The 20,098-nt window shown below is 44.2% G+C and overlaps 1 protein-coding gene across 1 annotated transcript in view; it reads left to right on the forward strand.

Annotated features, from left to right (window-relative positions):
- The window catches only part of GAL3ST1 (galactose-3-O-sulfotransferase 1), a 35,685-nt gene extending 16,153 nt beyond the window's left edge, over nucleotides 1-19,532 (forward strand). The window contains exons 2-3 of the mRNA XM_066601959.1: nucleotides 14,800-14,933; nucleotides 17,845-19,532. Of these exons, the coding sequence (XP_066458056.1) occupies nucleotides 14,800-14,933; nucleotides 17,845-19,006 (1,296 nt within the window). The 3' untranslated portion in view covers nucleotides 19,007-19,532. The remainder of the gene's footprint in view (nucleotides 1-14,799; nucleotides 14,934-17,844) is intronic.
- Nucleotides 19,533-20,098: the final 566 nt, after the last annotated feature.

Here is a 20,098-nt window from a genome sequence, read left to right on the forward strand (position 1 = left end):
CCGAAGTCTGTAAATTGCTGATAAAGAAAATTTAGATTTCGGTGACTGACAAGCAACTGTTACATCTCCAAAGTGGGAAAGTGACGGTTTGTTAGCATTTGCTGATAGGCCAAAAAATCATTAAGAAGACAAACTATGTTGTCACGTTTGCAAAATGCCAGCTCCCTACATGTTAGTGTATTGGATGTTAGCTTATAAGGTGGCTGAGCTACAAAAGCACACACAATCCGTGAAAGATATGGCTCTGTTGTTGGAAGAAAACCCAGAAAGAAGTCAGAATTAGTTGGGTAAGAATTCCTGATTTTCAAGTCAGCGGCGCATCACTTCAAGTTGATTGTCTCAGTTCTACAGGGAACTATGTAACAAATGGTGTTACAGGCTCCATAAAGTTCTGTCTAGAATCATGTCCCTTGTTAATGCATAACTAGATGAAAATCGATTGTTATTGTAAGAAGCTTCCAGTTAATGCAGTACAAAAGGGAACTGCTGTGCACCAATAGGGCTCCGCACTGAATGGCTACGCCAGGGGTTACTTGGGTTTGGATAGTAACACATTGGAAAAATGATTACTAATGCATTGTGATTGCCATGTAGCTACTAGATAGCAGGGCGTCTCCTACATTAATATTTTAGGCAATTCCCAAATATATAGCTCATCAACACTTCTCCAATTTCAAGCAATACTGATTTGCCAACACAGTAAAAAATTCCAACCTGATCCTGTCAATAGTATTGTAGCAGCTTTGGACACACAAAATCAGCAACATAAAACATTCTTATTCCCTTCATTTAAAGGGATTCCCCGAGTTGTACCATCTCAGTCCAACACCTTCCCCACTGAGTAACATTACAAGTTATCATATATTCACCTCTCCCTATTTCCACTGTGTCCCGCAATGGTGCTCGGTTCCCCGCTCAGGTCTCTTTTTACAGCTGTAGTCCCGCCCCGTTTATGGGATGTCACAGGGGCTGCAGCCAATAACAAAGCTCCCCATTGTGTCCTACGCCGCCGCTTTGGGTCTCCCCTTTAACGTCACATTTACAGGCTACCAATATGGGTGAAAACTGATAGGTCGGTGGGGATCCAACCCCTGGGAATAAAGTGCTTGGCTATTTCCGGCAGTCCCGTTGAGAATGAATGGAGTGGCAGTGCGCTTGCGTGACATGACCTCTAGTCCATGACATGGATGGAGCAACCAAGAAATGAGGGCAGGGGAAATGGGACCAGAGGAGACTAAGGGGCATATTTATCATCTGGCTTGCGCAAGTGCCAGGATTGTGATTTTTTTTTTTTTTTTGAAGATTTGAACTGGACCCCAACATCTAATTTTAAAAGTGGGTGTGGCTTAGCATTACAGGAGTGGCTGAACACAACCCATCGCATTAACTATAATTTATGCCAAAAACTGGCATAAATTGTAGCTAAAATCCACGCCAGCTCCTAGTCTAAGTATATTGGCCCATAGTGTTTTATGGTTCAAAATATTTTTATTGGGTTTGCACACATGAACAATTTCGAGAGAATAACGTATTAACTTGATATACACATTGCTTCAATGGCTCTTGTGCATTTTGTCATTTTGTCATAAATGTCGTTCAAATAACATTTCGTATAAACTAGCGAAAGAAATAACTAGATTAACATAGTGGAGATTAGTAGTGAAATAAAAAGAGAAAGAAATAGATAATAGAGGACAGAGTGGGGGGGGGGGGGAGATGGGTCAGTGGGGGAGGGTGAGGGAGGGGGGTGTGGAGCACTAATGGCCACACTAAAGCAACTTGTGTTAGTAATGTGTACCTTAGGGATAGTGGATTCAGGTTGGAACAACGCCCGATTGGAGCCAGGTCTTTAGGTCGTTGGAATTGCGAAATAGTATCCAAGCTGACCAGATTGAGTAGTATCTCTCTCTTTTGTTCTCGTCTCGAGCCATTATTTCCTCCATTTGTGCTATATGGTCCACAGTCTCCAGCCATTGGATCCTTGAGGGAGGTAGGGGAGACTTCCAGAGCCGTGGAATTATTTGTCTCATGGCTATTAGGAAGAATTTGAATGGGCTTTTTTTGTTTTTGGTTATGGAGCCAGGGAGTATAGATAGTAGTGCCGCCTCCGGTGTAAGGACTACCGAGTCCCTGAAGATAGCATTATAGAGGTTAGTTATATCGCTCCAGAGGGGGGAGACCAAAGGGCACTCCCACCAGATATGGAGGAGACTACCTCTTCCCCGGGAACAGCGCCAGCAGGTATCTGGGGTCTGGGGATACATCCTGGCCAGAGTTGTGGGTGTTCTGTACCACTGTGAGAGTAGTTTGTAGTTGGTTTCTTGAAATTTAGATGAGGTTGTTAGAGTGTGTTAAGACAAAGGACTTAAGCCAGTCTTCCTCTAGGAAAGTTTTCCCCAGCTCTCTCTCCCATTTCCCCTTAAAAGCCACAGCATCATTTTGAGTCTCTGCCGACACGAGGAGATGGTACATTACCGAGACCCCGGACCTAATCGGCGTGGGAGCCACACAGAGTTTCTCAAACTGGGAAAGAGGAGAACAGAGAGCTTCCACGGGTCCCTGGATCTGGACAAAATGTCTTATTTGAAGGTATCTTAGCCACGCTCCAGGTCTGGAGACCCCATCTCCCAGGATCTCATTCATAGGCTTAACCCCTGACGTGGAAATGACATCTCTAATTCGCAGGGGAGGACAGGTCCCCTCTGGTAGTTGGGAGAGCTTCTCGTTTAGCAAGGGAAATTCTGGATTCCCTGACAGGGGGGTAAGGGGACCTGGTCTGGAAACTAGTCCAAAGCGATTTGCGAAACTGTTCCAGGTGTCCAGTAGCCGACTTGTCAGAGGTGGTATAGGTGTGACTCTGCGAGATGCGATTGGCGAGAGCCAGAAGAGGCCCATGATTTGCGAGGGGATACTCTCGTGTTCGAGTTCGACCCAGAGCTTGGATGTCCTATTGTGAATGATGTCCAGAATGCAATTGCAGATGGATGCCTTATGGTATAAAGAGAAACTTGGAAGGCCCACTCCTCCATCTCTCTTTTGGCGTATTAGAGTCTTGAATCTCACCCGGGGCCTGGAGCCACCCCAGACGAAGTCGCGAGATATCTGGTGTATTTTATCAAAGTACGATTTAGGCAGCTTTAATGGGAGGGTTGTGAAGAGGTATAGAAACTTAGGGAGGGAGTCCATTTTTAAAGCATTAATTCTCCCGAACCAGGAGATGGTAAGGGGGCGCCATTTTTTAAGGTCCCTTCCTAAGTTAGCTAGAATCGGTTTGTAATTTAGGTTAAAGAGATCGTTTGGGTCGCTAGTTAATGCGATTCCAAGGTAGTTAATGTGATCACCCTTCCATTTTATGTTGAAGGAGGACTCTAGGCTCGTAGCTTCATCTGATGGAATTGTTATATTTAAAATTTCGGACTTGTGAGCGTTAATTTTGAAGTTACTGACCCGACCAAAGCATCTAAGTTCTGATAGAATTACTGGTAAGGCAATTCTCGGGTTGGTAAGATATACCAGAAGGTCATCCGCGAACAGAGCCAATTTGTGCTCTGATGCGCTTGTTCTGTAGCCTTGTATATCGGGGTTGGCTCTGAGGGCGTTGGCCAGGGACTCCATCACCAGGACGTATAGGAAGGGGGACAATGGACAGCCCTGTCTTGTTCCATTGTTGATTTTTAGGGGGGAGGAAAGAGATCCGTTAACTCTGACACACGCTGTGGGATGTCGGTACAATGCCATAATCCAGGACAGACACCTAGGTCCCACACCAATTTTTCGAAGGGTTGCTTCCAAGAACCCCCAGTGCACTCTGTCGAACGCCTTTTCAGCATCTACTGACAAGAGGCACAGGGGGCTCCCCGCGAGACGGGCTCTAGAGATTAGGGAGACAGAACGGATCGTATTATCTTTCGCCTCCCGCCCTGGGACAAATCCAGTCTGCTCTTTAATAATTAAGGCTGGGATGAGCGGTTTCAGGCGGGTTGCCAGAATTTTGGCGAATATCTTGGTGTCTATATTTATTAATGAAATAGGGCGATAATTACTGCAGGATGAGTGGTCTTTCCCTGGTTTAGGGATAACTGTTATTATGGCTTGTAGAGCCTGCTGTGGGAATGGGCATAAGTCCGAGACAGAGTTAAAGGATTTCAACAAGAGGGGGGCCAGTAGACTCCCGTATGTTTTGTAGAATCGGGGGGTGAACCCATCTGGTCCCGGGCTCTTGCCTAGTTTAAGATCTTTAATTACATCATGGATCTCCCCCTCCGTAAAGCTTTCCTCGAGACTATCTGTGTCCCCCCTTGAAATAGTTCCGGGTGCGTGTCTATTAAGGTAGTCTTCTATGGTTGGGGGGTTTTGCTGGGACACTGCTCCCCTATTTTCCGATAGATTGTAAAGATCATGATAGTAGGATCTGAAACATTCTAATATGTCTGCGGTGGAATAAATCTGACCTTTTCTGGGAGAGTTTAGGGAGGCTATATAAGGTGTAGACGTTCTGGGATGGAGGGCCCTGGCCAACCCCCGGCCACATTTATTTCCGAATTCGTAGAAGCCCCCCCGTCTCCTATCTCTGGAGCAAAGTGAGTGTTGGTCCAGGATGGAGAGGATTTTCTTCCGGGTGTCTGAAATGTCTGCTCTTAGTACTTCTGTAGGGGTTTTTTTGTTTGAATTTTCGAGGGTGTCAAGTCTTGTTAATAAGAGCCTCAGGTTTTTCACCCGATCCTTCTTTAATCTGGCCCCATGGGAAATAAGGATTCCTCTAATTACACATTTTAGTGCTTCCCATTGAATGGGAGAAGATGTGGAGTCAGTCTCGTGTATGCTGGAAAAGTCCTGTATTGCCTGTCTAATCGCCTCCGCGCATGTTGGGTCGTTTAGGAGATTGTCATTGAGACGCCATGTGTGATTCTCTTTTTTTTCCCCTAGGCCCTGGAGGGTCCCAAACACTGGAGCGTGGTCTGACCACAAAAAGATCCCAATGGAGCTGTCAGGGGACAGGTCCAGTAGGTCTTGAGAAATGAGTAGATAGTCTAGTCTATTGTAGCTATTGTGTATGGCAGAATGGTAGGTGTAGTCCCTTGTGTTTGGATGTAAGATTCGCCATAGGTCTACTAATTTTAAGGAGGCTAGGCCCCTTTTGAGTTTTTTAAGTGCAAGTGTAGAGACCCCAGTCCTACCCGCTGACGAGTCCAGCTCCGGATTGAGGCACAGGTTGAAGTCCCCGCCGAGGATTATTCGGGAGCCTGCAGCAAAGCTCGAGAGCTTCTCAATGATCCGGACACCGAAGGACACCTGAGAGTGGTTAGGGAAATAAGCATTTGCAATTGTTAATATTTTATTGCTGGAAGAAATTTTTAGGAAGATATAACGCCCTTCCGCGTCAATCTCGGAGGATAAGAGCTGATGGGGAAATTGTTTGTGAAAGGCAATCGAGACCCCACACGCTTTTCTCTCTGGGTGGGGGCTGTGGTACCACGTATTGTAGAATTTGGAGATGCAATTAGGAGTGCTACCTGTGAGGAAGTGAGTTTCTTGCAACATTGCTATCATTACTTTGTTTTTATGTAGATGATGGAGAATCTGACCTCTTTTAGCTGGCATGTTTAGGCCCCTAGCATTGTAGGAGCAAAATGTCAGTTTATCCATTATCCCATAACACAGTAACAGCTACCGTGGGCCATTGTGGGGAAGGGAGGGCGTGTGGGATGGGAGAAGAGAGGGAGAGGTAAGATTGCATGGGTGATGGAAGGGGAGGAGGAGCGAAAAGCAGTGAGAGAGAGTGCGAAAACAAGAGAAAGAAATAAGGTAGTGTAGTGAAGGTCCCGGGGCTATTCCGAGGCCTTCTAGGCTAACGCTGGGATGCTGACAGATATTGTCCATCATCGGGCCTCTTTCCTACGAGCGTATATCGGCCCAACGTTTTCACGGTCGGCGAATATACACTATGATCTGATACATTTGATTCCAATGCATCAGATCACATGGCCGTATTCCCGCGACATAAAGGCGCCCGGCCGGCCGGCCAATATAGCTCCGGGCGCTTTTACTTTGGGCCCAAAAGATAGTCCTTGAACTATCTTTCAGGCCGGAATACGTTGGCCGCTGCATGGGCTCTTATGTGAGCCAGTGACAGCGGCCAGAGAAGGGAGGTAAGAGGGAGTTTTAACAGCATGACTGCTAAACCCCCTCCCTCTTCTCTCATCCCCTCCGGCTTATTGCAATGGGAGGTAGCGGGATGAGAGTGTAGCTAAGCGCCGCCCCATCCTGCCTCCTCCCATTGCTGACTGCGGACAAGGGGCGGGAGCTTGTGAATGGAAATTCCGCAGCAATTCTGCACCATGCGAACCCAGCCTTAGGGTAAAAGGAGAACTGATCAGGTCGGATTTTTTGTTCTAGTCAAGGCACTATCTGGTATTTTTGCAGGCCAGGTTATTTGTGGTATGACCTTTAAAATGATATTGTCCTCTGAGGCCCTGTTGTGGCATTCATTTTCAATAATTAGCATTCATTAATTATCATCCATTATCATACAAGAATAATAAAATATATGTTCTCAGTAAACCGTGGCACAACATTCGCCCCGGGACAATTAAAAAGTAACCAGGTGACAAGAGAGAAGCAGGCGACTTCTGCATTTATTTGCAGTTCCTACAGACCTTTTGCTGTTGGGCATGTGTACACGGTAAAGTGAGAACGGGCATTTAACTAATGTGCTGCATTAAATCTATTGGCATGACCAATGGAATCATTATTGTTATGGTAGTCCCCAATAAATCATTACACCACAGGTCATCCTTGGACTAACTACTGGGCAATTGTTTTCTTCATTACTAAGGTGGGTGTAAGGTCAAAGTAAAATTCATGAGTATCTTCACTGCAGGCTTTTGTTAGAAAAAAAATGTAATGGCCTCTGTTATCATCAATTATTCTTAAGCATTGCTGACTTCATTAGGTTGATTTTTTTCCTTGACCCCTTAGGGCTCTTTCACATGGGCATCAGCATTTTTATGTTCACCCACCGGTGCAGTAAAACCATGTGAACGGGTGCACAAAGCTAACGTTCATGCGCTAATTCAGACGGTCCTGGCCCGGCGCATTTACGCCGAGCCTGCGATGCCATTGAGCGGGGGGAAACAGTTTAGCTCTGCCAAGCTGTCTCCCCTTCCCTCCCCCTCGCCGGCTCTCTGCAATGGGAGGGGGTGGGATGGGGCGGAACTAGTGTGATAAGCTCTGCCCCTTGTCGACAGCCAGCAATGGGACGGGGCGGGAGCTTGCCAGCTAGCTCCGCCCCATCACACCCCTTCCCATTAGGAACAGCCAGCAAGGGGTGGAAAGGAGGAGAGAATTGGGAGGGAGTTTAGCAGTCACGCATCTTAATTCCCCCCCAACTCCCTTCTCCAGCAGCCGATAGTTCCAGGACTATCTTTCCTGCCTGGTGTAAAAGTGCCTGGCGCTATTGGTCCGCCGGGCGCTTTACGCTGCGGGAATACACCCGTGTGATCTGATGCTTTTTAAATTCATTGTATCAGATGGTAGTGTATATCAAATCTGACATCTGTAATTTTACGGCGTAATAACTTTTGAATGCTCTTACTTATCGATTCTGATATGGTTTTTTCGTGACATACTGTAGCTTCTGAATTTTCATCAGTACATTTTGTCCATGTATTGCTTCATCAACATATTAATTAAAAAAATGTACTGAAACTGTAGAACAATTTACAATTTTTAAACTTTGAGTTTTTCTCCTTGAAAGGCCAGTCTCACACGACCTGCGGTATTCCACACCCATTAAATAAATAGAACATTCGCATGTCTGCTCAGATGAGCGGATAGCAATTGCGATTTCCGCAAGTGGATTTAAATTCGCAGCATGTCCTATTTTTTGCAGACTCCGCACGGACGGATTCCATTGAAGTCAATGGATGCTGTCCGACCCGCAGCCCATCCGCTGTGGGCTCCCACATGTAGAATCTGACTCGTTCGTGTGCTGCTAGCCTAAGGGTGCATTCACACGAACGTATATCGGCTCGGTTTTCACGCTGAGCCGATATACGTTGTCCTCGTGTGCAGAGGGGGGAGGATGGAAGAGCCAGGGCCAGAAACTGTGCTCCCGCCCCCTCTCTGCCTCCTGGGAATTAGCCCCGCCCCGTCCCGCCTTTCCCCATTGCAAATAGTGCAGAGGGGCGGAGAGGAGGCAGAGAGGGGGCGGGAGCACAGTTTCTGGCCCTGGCTCTTCCATCCTCCCCCCTCTGCACACGAGGACAACGTATATCGGCTCGGCGTGAAAACTGAGCCGATATACGTTCGTGTAAATGCACCCTTAGGGCGCCCACCCACTGGCGTTTGCGATTTTCGTGCGTGAAGAACGCAGCGTTTTCGCTGCGTTTTTCCCGCGTTTTTCGCTGCGTTTTTTGCCGCGTTTTCGCGGCTTTTCCATTAATTTCCATTGACTTTCATGGGTGCATTAGGAGAAAAATAAGGACACATATGCAACTAACAGTTCCTATGTTAAAAAACGCAACGCAAAAAAAACCGCCAGTAGACAGGAGTACATTCAATTCTAATTGCTCTTGAGAAAAAACGCAAAACGCAAAGAAAAAAAAATCGCCAGTGGGTGGGCGCCCTAAGACAGATACTTATTCACCACAACATACTCAATTAACATTTATCATAGGTCTACTTTAATATTGCAATCACCTTTTTAAGTAGAGAAGAAAAGAACGCTGATCGAATGGTGCGACCTCTTTTAGAAAATTGTGCACATGCACATAAAAACGAGGAAAAAGGAAAACAAAATACAAAAGCTGTGTAAAAATACATGCAAGTTTTGTATTTTTTTTTGTTTTTATCAACTCTTGTATTAACATTTCTTTTTAAATGATTATACACATTACTTTTATTTCATGTACATCCTATATAGTGTATATCCAGTGTGACTGAAGAAGGGGCGTGTTTTGCCTCGAAACACTGTGCGTTTCAGCTGTTCTTCTCAAAATAAAGCAACACTTTCTTCTAAATATCCAAGCATGTGTACAATTTTCTAAAAGAGGTCACGCCACTCGATCAGCGTCTTTTTCTTTTCTACCCATTATCTCACTGGCCAACCGATCCAGGTTGCACAGTTGCTGATTCGGCAGCACCTGGAACTTGTTACACTTATTCCTCTTCACCACATACAGAAATAAGAAACCATGTATTGGAACAATTCCTCCACCAATCTCCTTACTGGATCTTCATCGGAGTAGCTCATCTTCCTTCCTTTTTTCTTCCATGCTACCAATATGTCTATTTATTTTTTTAGGAAAGTACATAAGTTTACAAGCAATTCTTCACATTTACTAGCAAATTTAAAAAGCTGATTTTTTTTTAGGTCCAATTCATTTCTGACATGGATTTTAGGAGCCTATATATCAGAAAACCCCATGAATCGCCCCATTTGAAAAACTGCACCCCTCAAAGTATTCAAAATGGCATTTAGAAAGTTTATTATAAGCCTTTAGATGTTTTACTGGAATTAAAGAAAAGTGCATCAGAAATTAGAACAGTTCAATTTTTTTGCCGATTTTCAGTTTAAAACCATATTTTTTCTATAACACAGCAGTAGTTAGCAGGAACAACCACGTTCAGACTTTTCAGGTGCAGAACTTTTATATAAGTGAAATCTGCCACATCTGAACTACAGTAACTCTATAAGTTGATACAGGCAGGAAAGGAGGTAGAAAGGCGCTGCTGCCATGGAGGATCCAGTTCAGGAGTACAGAAAAGAGACTACATTTGGGTAACATGTTTCTGCTACAGAACTGTGCTTTCTTCAGACCATTTGCAGGGCAAAGTAATGACACCTCCAAGGTCCCAAAGCATGCTGGATTCCCTAAGCATCTAACGTCATCAAGCCCCGTGTGCTACATCCATTCACGAAGCAAGAATACTCAAATCATCAAAAAAACAAACAAACAAGTACAATTACAAACATTAAACAGCAACTGAAGCAAATAAAAAGATTTCAGAGGATACATGAGTATATAACGACGAATAAACAACATTATTTATAATAAAAACACAGAAAAATATATTAAAGGGGTTGTCTCGCGAAAGCAAGTGGGGTTATGCACTTCTGTATGGCCATAATAATGCACTTTGTAATGTACATCGTGCATTAATTATGAGCCATACAGAAGTTATAAAAAGTTTTTCACTTACCTGTTCCGTTGCTGGCGTCCTCGTCTCCATGGTTGCCGTCTAATTTTCGCCGTCTAATGGCCAAATTAGACGCGCTTGCGCAGTCCGGGTCTTCTGCTGTTCTCTATGGGGCTCCATGTAGCTCCGCCCCGTCACGTGCCGATTCCAGCCAATCAGGAGGCTGGAATCGGCAATGGACCGCACAGAAGAGCTGCGGTCCACGGAGGGTGAAGACCCCGGCGGCCATCTTCAACCGGTAAGTATAGAAGTCACCGGAGCGCGGGGATTCAGGTAAGCGCTGTGCTGTTTTTTTTTTAAGTCCCTGCATCGGGGTTGTCTCGCGCCGAACGGGGGGGGGGTGGTTGAAAAAAAAAAAAAACCCGTTTCGGCGCGGGACAACCCCTTTAATTAATTAGTAGCCAGTAATTTATATGATAACCAATGATAACTCATATCAGTGGTTTATATAATAATAAAATAATGCTTTAATAAATACTGCAATATATCGTATACTCGTATATATAGATAGATACATATGTATGTGTGTATATACACACTGTTTGTCACAAAAACTCAAGCACCTAGAAGTAGTTGTCGGAAACGAATGAAACTATCTATGTGTGATAGATGTGATACAGGCGGGCATGGAGGCATACAGGTTCCATATGGCATCCTGCAGCATATCGCCTCACATTTGCTGTAACTGAGCCTCTAGATCATGCAAACTCATAAACTGGGTTCACACAGGGTGGATTTGCCGCGGAAATTCCGTCCGGAATTTCACCGCGGTAAATTCGCATGCGGCCGCTAATCCCGGGATTAGCCAGCAATGTGGACAAAATTTCTCAGAAATCTCATCCACACGGGACGGCAAAGCCGGCAGAAGCCGCCGCTGTGGCGCGGATTTGCCGGCCGCAGCATGTTCGGTTTTTCTTTCTTCCGCTGCGGCCGCGCTCTCCTCCATGGAAGTGCCGGCCGCAGTGGAAGAGCAAGCGGCCGGGCCGCTTCAAAACCGCCGCGGGTTTTGAAGCAGCAGTTCTCCCGGCGGAAATCTCGCGGTTTTTCACTGCGGCCAAACCGTGAGATTTCCATCGAGAATCCGCCCCGTGTGAATCCAGCCTTAGGATGTCAAAGTTTGTGTCCAATGTTCTATACATATTTAATAAATCTGGCGACCTGGTAGGCCACAGAAGTGTGCTAATTTTGTGGAGACATTCCTGTAATACCCTCCCCTAGTGCGGCCGAGCATTATTGCACTGATGAAGCCTCGGAAACATATTGGGGACATTTTCGGGGATTTGTACAATGGGAACAACAGTAAAAACAGTTGTATGTATTTACGCAAAATGTCTAGATATGCTATGGAGGGGAAAACTAGCAGCAATGTTAGATTTATGTTTCTTCATACAAACACATAAAGTCTGAATAGTTCTCCCCACGTATCGAAGATTAGAAGAACACTGAAGCAAATAAACTACGTAATTAGACCCACAGTTCAAAAAGGATTTAATGGAAAAAAATTTATGAGTGATCGTGGACCTAAAGGTTTTAACATCATGACTAGAGATGAGCGAGCATACTCGTCTGAGCTTGATGCTCATTCGAGTATTAGGGTGCTCGAGATGCTCGCTACTCGAGACGAGCACCACGCGGTGCTCTTCTGGATTAAACGAGCACTGACCATTGAATTCAATGGAGCCGGCAATACAGCCGGCTCCATTGAAAGCAATGGGATGCCGGTTAGCGCGGGATGAATTTTCGGGAAGGGCTTAAAAATATAAGCCCTTACCTGAAAATCATCCTAAAATGTGTAAAAAGTAAAAAAAAAAATATACTCACCTTGTCCCGGCAGAACGATGTTAGCCCATTGAATTCAATGGAGCCGGCAATACAGCCGGCTCCATTGAAAGCAATGGGCTGCCGGTGATCGCACAATGAATTTTCGGGAAGGGCTTAAATATATAAGCCCTTCCCTGCAATTCATCCAGAAATGTGTAAAAATAAAAAAAATATATATACTCACCTAGTCCCGGCAGACGGAGTTCAGCGCGGCCGGCCTGCAGTGGGTGTGAAGGGGGTGTGAGTCACACATGCCCCTGATTGGCTCTGCGCTGAGCCAATCAGAGGCAGATCTCACTCACACCCATTCATGAATTCATGAATGGGTGAGTGAATGCTGCCTCTGATTGGCTCAGCGCAGCTCTCAGCTGAATGACAGCAGTTCAGCACCACAGTGCAGGGGACAGCAGGAGAAGACGCGGCTGTGCCCCGGCAGCTGAAGGGAGGTGAGTATCTATTTTTTTTGTTTTTTAAATCACTTTTAATTCATTTCCAGGGAATGGCTTATATGTAAAGCCCTTCCCTGAAAAAGAATTCAGGTGTGCCAGCGGACCATTGTCTTCAATGGAGTCGCCGGCAGCAGCAGCGGCTCCATTGAAGAGAATGCCTGCATTTTTATTCTTTTTTACACTAAAATCTTTCCTTTTCAGTTAAGGGCTTATATTTTTAAGCCCTTTCCGAAAATTCATCCCGCACTCGCCGGCAGCCCATTGCTTTCAATGGAGCCGGCTGTATTGCCTGCTCCATTGAATTCAATGGACTAACATCGTTCTTCTCTGCCACAGCTGTTACAGCTGTGGCAGAGGAGAACGATCTTTATGCTGACAGTGCGGGGGGGGGGGGGTCTCACTCTTGCCACTATTGTGGCTTAATAGTGAGACCTCGGAGCCCGAAATGCAGCCCTGCATGTTGCTCCTCGCCTGCTCTATCCATTTCTGTGTTTTTTACATGACTTTGGTGATTTGCTAAGATTTACACAAATGAAAACCTTAGCGGAGCACCAGTCATATACAAAAATGCTCGAGTCGCCCATTGAGTTCAATGGGGTTTGTTACTCGAAACGAACTCTCGAGCATCACTGAAAGTTCGACTCGAGTAACGAGCACCCGAGCATTTTGGTGCTCGCTCATCTCTAATCATGACCAGTGCTGGAACAGCATAATCACCCAGGTCTACCACACTTAAAAGACCCAACAATAGAGAGAAAGATATTACTGAAACATTTTGCACAGCCGACTGTTAGCCAATAAATTATGGAGGGTAATAGACCTAAATGTAATATAAGGGGCTAGGGGAGTCCGATTCTTCAACAAGGGGTGATTTAACAATATAATACCAATGCTTGGCAAGAATGTCCCTGACTCTTCTATGAATAGAATTAAAGGTCGTTACAAATCTGTGAGACCACTTAAAGAAACTCCCTTCCTAGGCACTCTACATTGCAAGCAACCACCTTGAGACAAGGTTTTGGCTCTTGATATACTCATTTCTATTCAACTACTCAACAAACTGCACAGCCTAAACGTAATCATCAGTTCAAAGAAAGAATTAGTCATCTATGTATCCCTGATAAAATAAAATCTTATCTTTAAACCAATGGGAAATACCCATAACTGTAACATAAAAAAAAAACATAAATAGATTTTCATATGATGGGGCAGAACGTGACCCCATCGCACGGCCCTTAACTTGTTGGTAAACAGTCCCCTCAAATTCAAAAACATTACTGTTCAAAATAAAAAGAATACTGTCCAACAAAAAACATTTTGGGGCAGAGCCCATACATGGATTATGACTGTGTTTCCCAACTCCAGTCCTCTGGGACCCCAACATGTCATGTTTTCTGGATTTCCTCAGTGTTGCACAGGTGATGTAATTATTGTCGGTGCCTCAGACATTGCCACAGGTGTTCTTACTAGAGGAGATTCTGAAAACACGACCTGTTGGGGTGCCTTGAGGACCGGAGTTGGGAAACACTGGACTATGAGATAAAAAGTGATCTAGTGCCATTAATCCTTTACTATGGGCAATGTTGGAATAAAGAGCACTTACATCTGCTGTCAGAAAATTAACAGAACTATACTTGACATGACAGGATATGAATTCCTGAGTCAATTGAGTATAGAGTCCCAGGAAGCTGAATTTGTATCTGAAGTTGTCCGAAGTTGGCTCATCAGGTGGATGCTGACGTTATTACATATTCTCAGTATGGCCGCCTGCAGACGGGCGGGTCGGATCCGGCGGCGAGAATTCTCGCCGCGGGACCCGACCCGAGCGCCTGCAGGGAGCAGCGCGTACTCACCCGCGCCCGGCAGCCCCGGCTCTTTCATGTGCCGGCTGCCGGGCAGCCGGCGCATGCGCACACCGGAGCCGGCGGCCGGGGGAGTGACGTTTCTGTGCGAGGCTCTGCGAGCCCCGCACAGAAATAGGACATGCCACGGTTTGTTTGCTGCGCGACATTTCGCGCGGCCAAACCGCGGCCGTCTGCATAGGAGCGCGTATTGTAATGCACTCCTATGCAGGCTTTCAGTGGCGGTAATCCCGCCGTGGGATTTCCGCCCGTGTGCAGGCGGCCTCTGTTGGTTATTCTGTGCTGTGGTGTGCTTTTTCTCTTCCATAGTTTGATGTATCAATGAACAGATTTGACATGCACTGGTACACAATAGCGAATTTATGTCATTACTGTTGGTCACAATTTCTATACTGCCTGTATTGTTTATACAGTAGTGCACAGACCAAATACTCATCCATAACAACTGTATGCCTTTTCTTTTGCAGATGATGGGTGTACAAACCCAGGGCAAGCTCTGTAGATCAGTATGGAAAGGTTTGGTCTTGGGAACTCTTCTCACCACTTTCTTGATCGTGCTATATTCATATGCAGCCGCTCCACTAAGCATAAGCAGCACAGAGTGAGTAATCAGATTTCTTTTCAACATAATCATTTTACATTTAACTCGTTTTATATCAATTGGAAAATAGTTATGGTTAACTTGACTGTAATATTTTCAGGACTCAGAAGAGCTGCAGTTATTTAAATGGGTTTTCCAAGCTTATAAAAGTATAGATATGTACCTATATGTGTCTGAATGCTTGAGTGGTAATCGTTGCATTTAATAGGGCCTTTAAAATGGTTCCACCCTTGGCCTATTAAAAGGTTTTCAGAGGCTCCTTGTGTATAGTGGATCTTTTTCTGCTTGTGTAGAGCTTGTTGACCACTATGATTCCATCAAAGAGATTTTGCCCAGTTATTAGAGTTTAAGAGGGGTGCATTATTGGAATGGGAGAACCTGGGTGATCATATTAACGAATAGCCTGCCACCTGATCAGACTGTTAGGAGCCGTTGGGACCAGTGGATGCGCACACAAGGCGATTGGATCCAGGATACCCTCAACAGACCAAGAGTAGAGAGGATTGTCTGATCAACCAACAAGTACAAGCAGCGTTGTTGTCCACCATCCAATTACAGGTGGCACCATCATTACACCCCAGTGTCTGTCAGAACCATTTCCAGGCGCTTAGCTAAAGGACATTTGGTCTCATGGTGCCCATTAAGTGTACAGCCTTTGACACTCACCCACCATCGCCTTCATTTGCAATGGTGTCGTGAATGACAAAACTGGACTGCTACGTAATGTAACTCGGTTGTCTTTAACAATGAATACATGTTTAGTTTGGGCACTGATGAGGGCCGTGTTCATGTCTGGAGACCTGAAAGTGAGTGCCTCAATCCTGCCTTTGCTGTGGAGCCCCTACTGCTGATTTGATGGTCTGGGGGGCTATTGCATGCGACAGTCGGCCACCCGTAGTGGTGGTACAAAGGGCAATGACAGCTCAGTGATATGTTCAGGACATCCTGCAGTCACATGTGTTCCTCTCATGGCGGCCCAGTCGCCAGTTTGCACGATCTAGAGGCTCAGTTACAGCAAACATGGATTGTTATATTGCAGGATACCATACAAAAACTGTAAGCCTCCATAACTACCCATATCACATCTCTATCCAAACTAGAGGCAGCCCAACAGCGTACTAGAGTCTGCTATCAAGTCTTTAGCTTTATGCATTAAATTCTCCTTTTGCTCTGATATTGTAATTACTTATATCAACATTACAATCACACATATGGAGTTTCATAACATAATCACAGTTTTTATGTGAATCAGTTTTTTACAGTCAATAAAGTGATCACTGCATTAGGAACACCTACTCAATAACTGGTTGGTTCACCTTTTTGGGCAATCTCAGTTTTTAGATATCAGAGAACAGATTCCATAAGGTGGTGAACATTCTCCATATTCAACTCGATCCATGCCTGCTACAACTCTCCCGTTATTTGGTGCACATCTTGTAGATAAGTTGGAGCAAATCCCACAGCCCTTTTTAGCATATCCCAAACATGTTCAATGGGGTTACATTCCAGTGAGTTTGGGGGCCAAGTCAGTGTGGAGAATTCATTGTCCTTTTCCTCAAACCATTCCCTAATGATTCGAGCTTGATGACATGGAGCGTTGTCTTGTTGAAAGTTGGCACTATGATCTTTCATAGGAAAGACTTCCTAAAGATATGGGTGCAAATGTTCAGCTAACAGGTCCCTGTAGCATTCACCATTCGAGGATTATGGTGTGATGACTAGCAGTCCTAGATCAAGCCAGGAAAACACTCCCTAGACCATGACACTGCCACCATTGGCCTGAATTTGTTGCTTGTGGTATGACTGAGGCACATGTGTGTGAACCTGGCCTCAATTCTATTTACTTTGCCTACAGATATCAGTTCTAATGAGGTATAAATAGTAATAATTTCATTGCTAGAATATGTTTAAAAAATTCTCTTATTAGTTCTAAAAACATGAATTGGTGAACCATATGGCGTGGATAATTCTCTGCAGTTTTGTAACATTGTTATTTCTAAGGGTGAACTTGCACTTGTACTAGGCTCAGTGTAGGGTGTCCTCTCTCTCTTCTATTTTTGGAGAAGATAAACAAAAACAAAATAATTAAATGTTTATGTTTTTATTGTGCCCATTGATTTTAATGAGTTTTCTAAAAAAAAAAAAACGGTTAAGCAAAAGGAACGGTTCCCCTTTGCTTGTTAGGTATCCATTTTTTTTTTGGATGGAAGAATAGCGCTGAAGGCTGCTCCAAAAACGCAACAGAGATACAAAAACCTGAACGGAGCCTTAATGCTGGTGTGAATTCATGCTTCACTCCTAAGACTAATAGGTAGTTTCTGGTAGTTACATAGTAGCATACATAGTAACATAGTATGTTAGGCTGAATGAAGACAATGTCCATCTAGTAACTGTGTCCTTGGTGTCAAAATGTTACTGTACCTCATGTGGTCTAGATAGATATAGTCCATAACTTCCTTATCTTATCTATGTTCCTTCCAAAAGACACTTGTAAAATACTTCTTAGCTTATTCTTTACATGCCCATCACCTATGAAATCATGGACCTGAACATGAGGAAATTCAAACTCGGTAAAGGGAATCTGTTACCACCTTTATGCAGTCCATACCAGTTTTATGGATCTGTAAAGTATTTTCTGACACTTTCTCCCAGTGCAATGTGAGTGCTGCTACTGATAAAATACTCCATGACATTCATGAGTTGCAGAAGGACCTTCACCCAGCCATCCAGCCCTCCACCATTGTCTCCCTATACATAGGAAGTTAGAAGTCTGGCTTACTGATTTTACAGTCCCAGCCACAAGCACAACTCACTTTGTATATAGCATATGCTAGAGAGAGAAATATTTCTTTAATTATTAATTGTAAAATATATATGTCTGTTTCAATGATGGCTTTCTTTTTCTCCTCAGAGATCCTGCGTCACTCCAGTGTCATCTGTCTTCACTTTCTCAATCCACATTGTCTAACCCTAAATCCAATTCCACAACAAAGTCTAAATTTCAGTGCCTACCACGCCGTAACCTTATGTTTCTTAAAACTCACAAGACCGGTAGTAGTACAATCCTTAACATTTTGTTCCGCTACGGAGAAAAGCATCGACTCCACTTTGCCTTCCCACGTGGACGCAATGATTTTGACTACCCAAGCTATTTTGAACGTTGGCAAGTTGAGGGTTACCATCCTGGCTTTTGTTATAATATAATTTGCAACCACATGAGATACCATCATTCAGAGGTGAACCTACTGATACCCTTGGATACAGTGTTTGTCACAGTGCTGAGGAATCCGGCGCTACTCTTTGAATCTTCTTTTCAGTATTTTGCACATGTTGTACCATTAACGTGGAAGTTACCAGGTGCTGGAAGTGAGCAGAAGATGGACACCTTCCTGCGTAACCCAATGAACTACTATGACTCCAGTGGTTTTAATGCTCACTACCTACATAACTTGATGACATTTGATCTGGGCTTTGATAATGAAATGGACATAGAAGACCACAAAGTTTCAGACGTACTTAAGCAACTTAATAGTCGATTTCATTTGGTCATGCTGTTAGAATATTTTGATGAGTCTTTGCTGCTGTTGCGTGACTTGATGTGTTGGAATATGGATGACATACTTTACTTTAAGCTTAATGCCCGAAAAGACTCTAGTGGCTCACGTTTGAGCCCAGAGATGTACCGACTAGCACAGGAATGGAATGGACTAGACACACTTATCTACCAATATTTCAATGCAACATTCTGGAGAAAGGTGGAGGAGTATGGAGTGGAGAGGATGGAGAAGGATGTCATAGAGTTAAGGAGGAGAAACGAAGAACTTAAACAAGAGTGTATAGCAGGCGGCGGCCCAGTAGATGCCAGCAAGATACAAGAATCTGGGCTACAGCCGTGGCAACCTTTAGGGAAAACGTCCATCCAAGGATATAATCTGAGAAATAACATTTCACGCAAGCACAGGCAGCTGTGTAGGAATATGCTGACTCCTGAAATACAGTACATGAGTCGGCTGGGAGCGGACCTCTGGGTCACGCGACTGTGGGGTAACATTCGGGCGTTGCTTAACTGGTAACTGGTGGGCAAAGAAGAAATCATTGTGTGACGCAAGTGTGCTGAGACTTCCATACAGTATTTCAGATACGTTATGGCTACGAGGCAATAAAAGTAAGCTGGTATCCAAGATAACAGCAGGGTGCTAAAAAGAATCAGTATTTGTAGGCAGGATACTTTGACTGTAACAAACAGCTTCTGAACAGGGTATCTTTGTACCGACGAAACACTGAGAGAATCATGAACTGTGGACTCATTACAATTTATAATGCACAGTTTTTTTCATGGCACTGACTGAGTCACGTCAGATTTACAGCTGAGAGGGTTTTATGAATATAGTCTTTATAAAACTACATCTACAACATTAGTATTGCTTTTACGTTGTGATGAGAGGGGTGGATAGTGGATCATTATGTCATGTATGAGGCCCCAGCTCCAAGACTAATTGTGTATGCCTTCAGCTCATTTTCTCCTTTTTTGGAAGTTGTTTTTGAATTGATACATTTTATTGTTATTTAGTTGCCCAATAAAGGTGAATTTATCCACTAGGTCTGTTACAATAAAGTCTATGTACTGGCCTCATTTTACAATTGCATTTTCAGATATTGTATTTTAGAACCTGCGCTTACAGTGTTGCAAATGGTATAAATGTGCCGTCCCTTGAAGCAACCAATTAGATACTATATTTAATTATTGTGTCCTGCACTAAAATTAATAGTTTATGTCTGATTGGATGCAACTGCTACGGCTGTTTGTACTTTGCTCTATATAAGCTATTTTTGTTAAATAAATCTGAAGATTGAGTTGCTATAATGTTTTACGATCTGGGGCAGTTATAAAAGCAGATACAAATGTGTAGGGTCTTGAGAACTATGAGGGCTCCTTGTCTGTACGGTCATTGTGCAGGGTTAGCGGTAAAGCTGAGGATGCAAGTGTATCTGCCTTTATGATATATATATATATATATATGTGTGTGTGTGTGTGCAATCAAATTTATTCAACCCCCCATTACAAATTAGGTTTATTTACCAGATTTACAAACTATCAGCTGGTGATGGCTTCCTCTCTGCCACGTCCAGGTAGCTTCATTAGTGTTCCTTTCATTTTGAACTTG

The sequence above is a fragment of the Eleutherodactylus coqui genome, chromosome 5 (assembly GCF_035609145.1).
Source record: "Eleutherodactylus coqui strain aEleCoq1 chromosome 5, aEleCoq1.hap1, whole genome shotgun sequence".
In the NCBI taxonomy this organism is placed as follows: domain Eukaryota; kingdom Metazoa; phylum Chordata; class Amphibia; order Anura; family Eleutherodactylidae; genus Eleutherodactylus; species Eleutherodactylus coqui.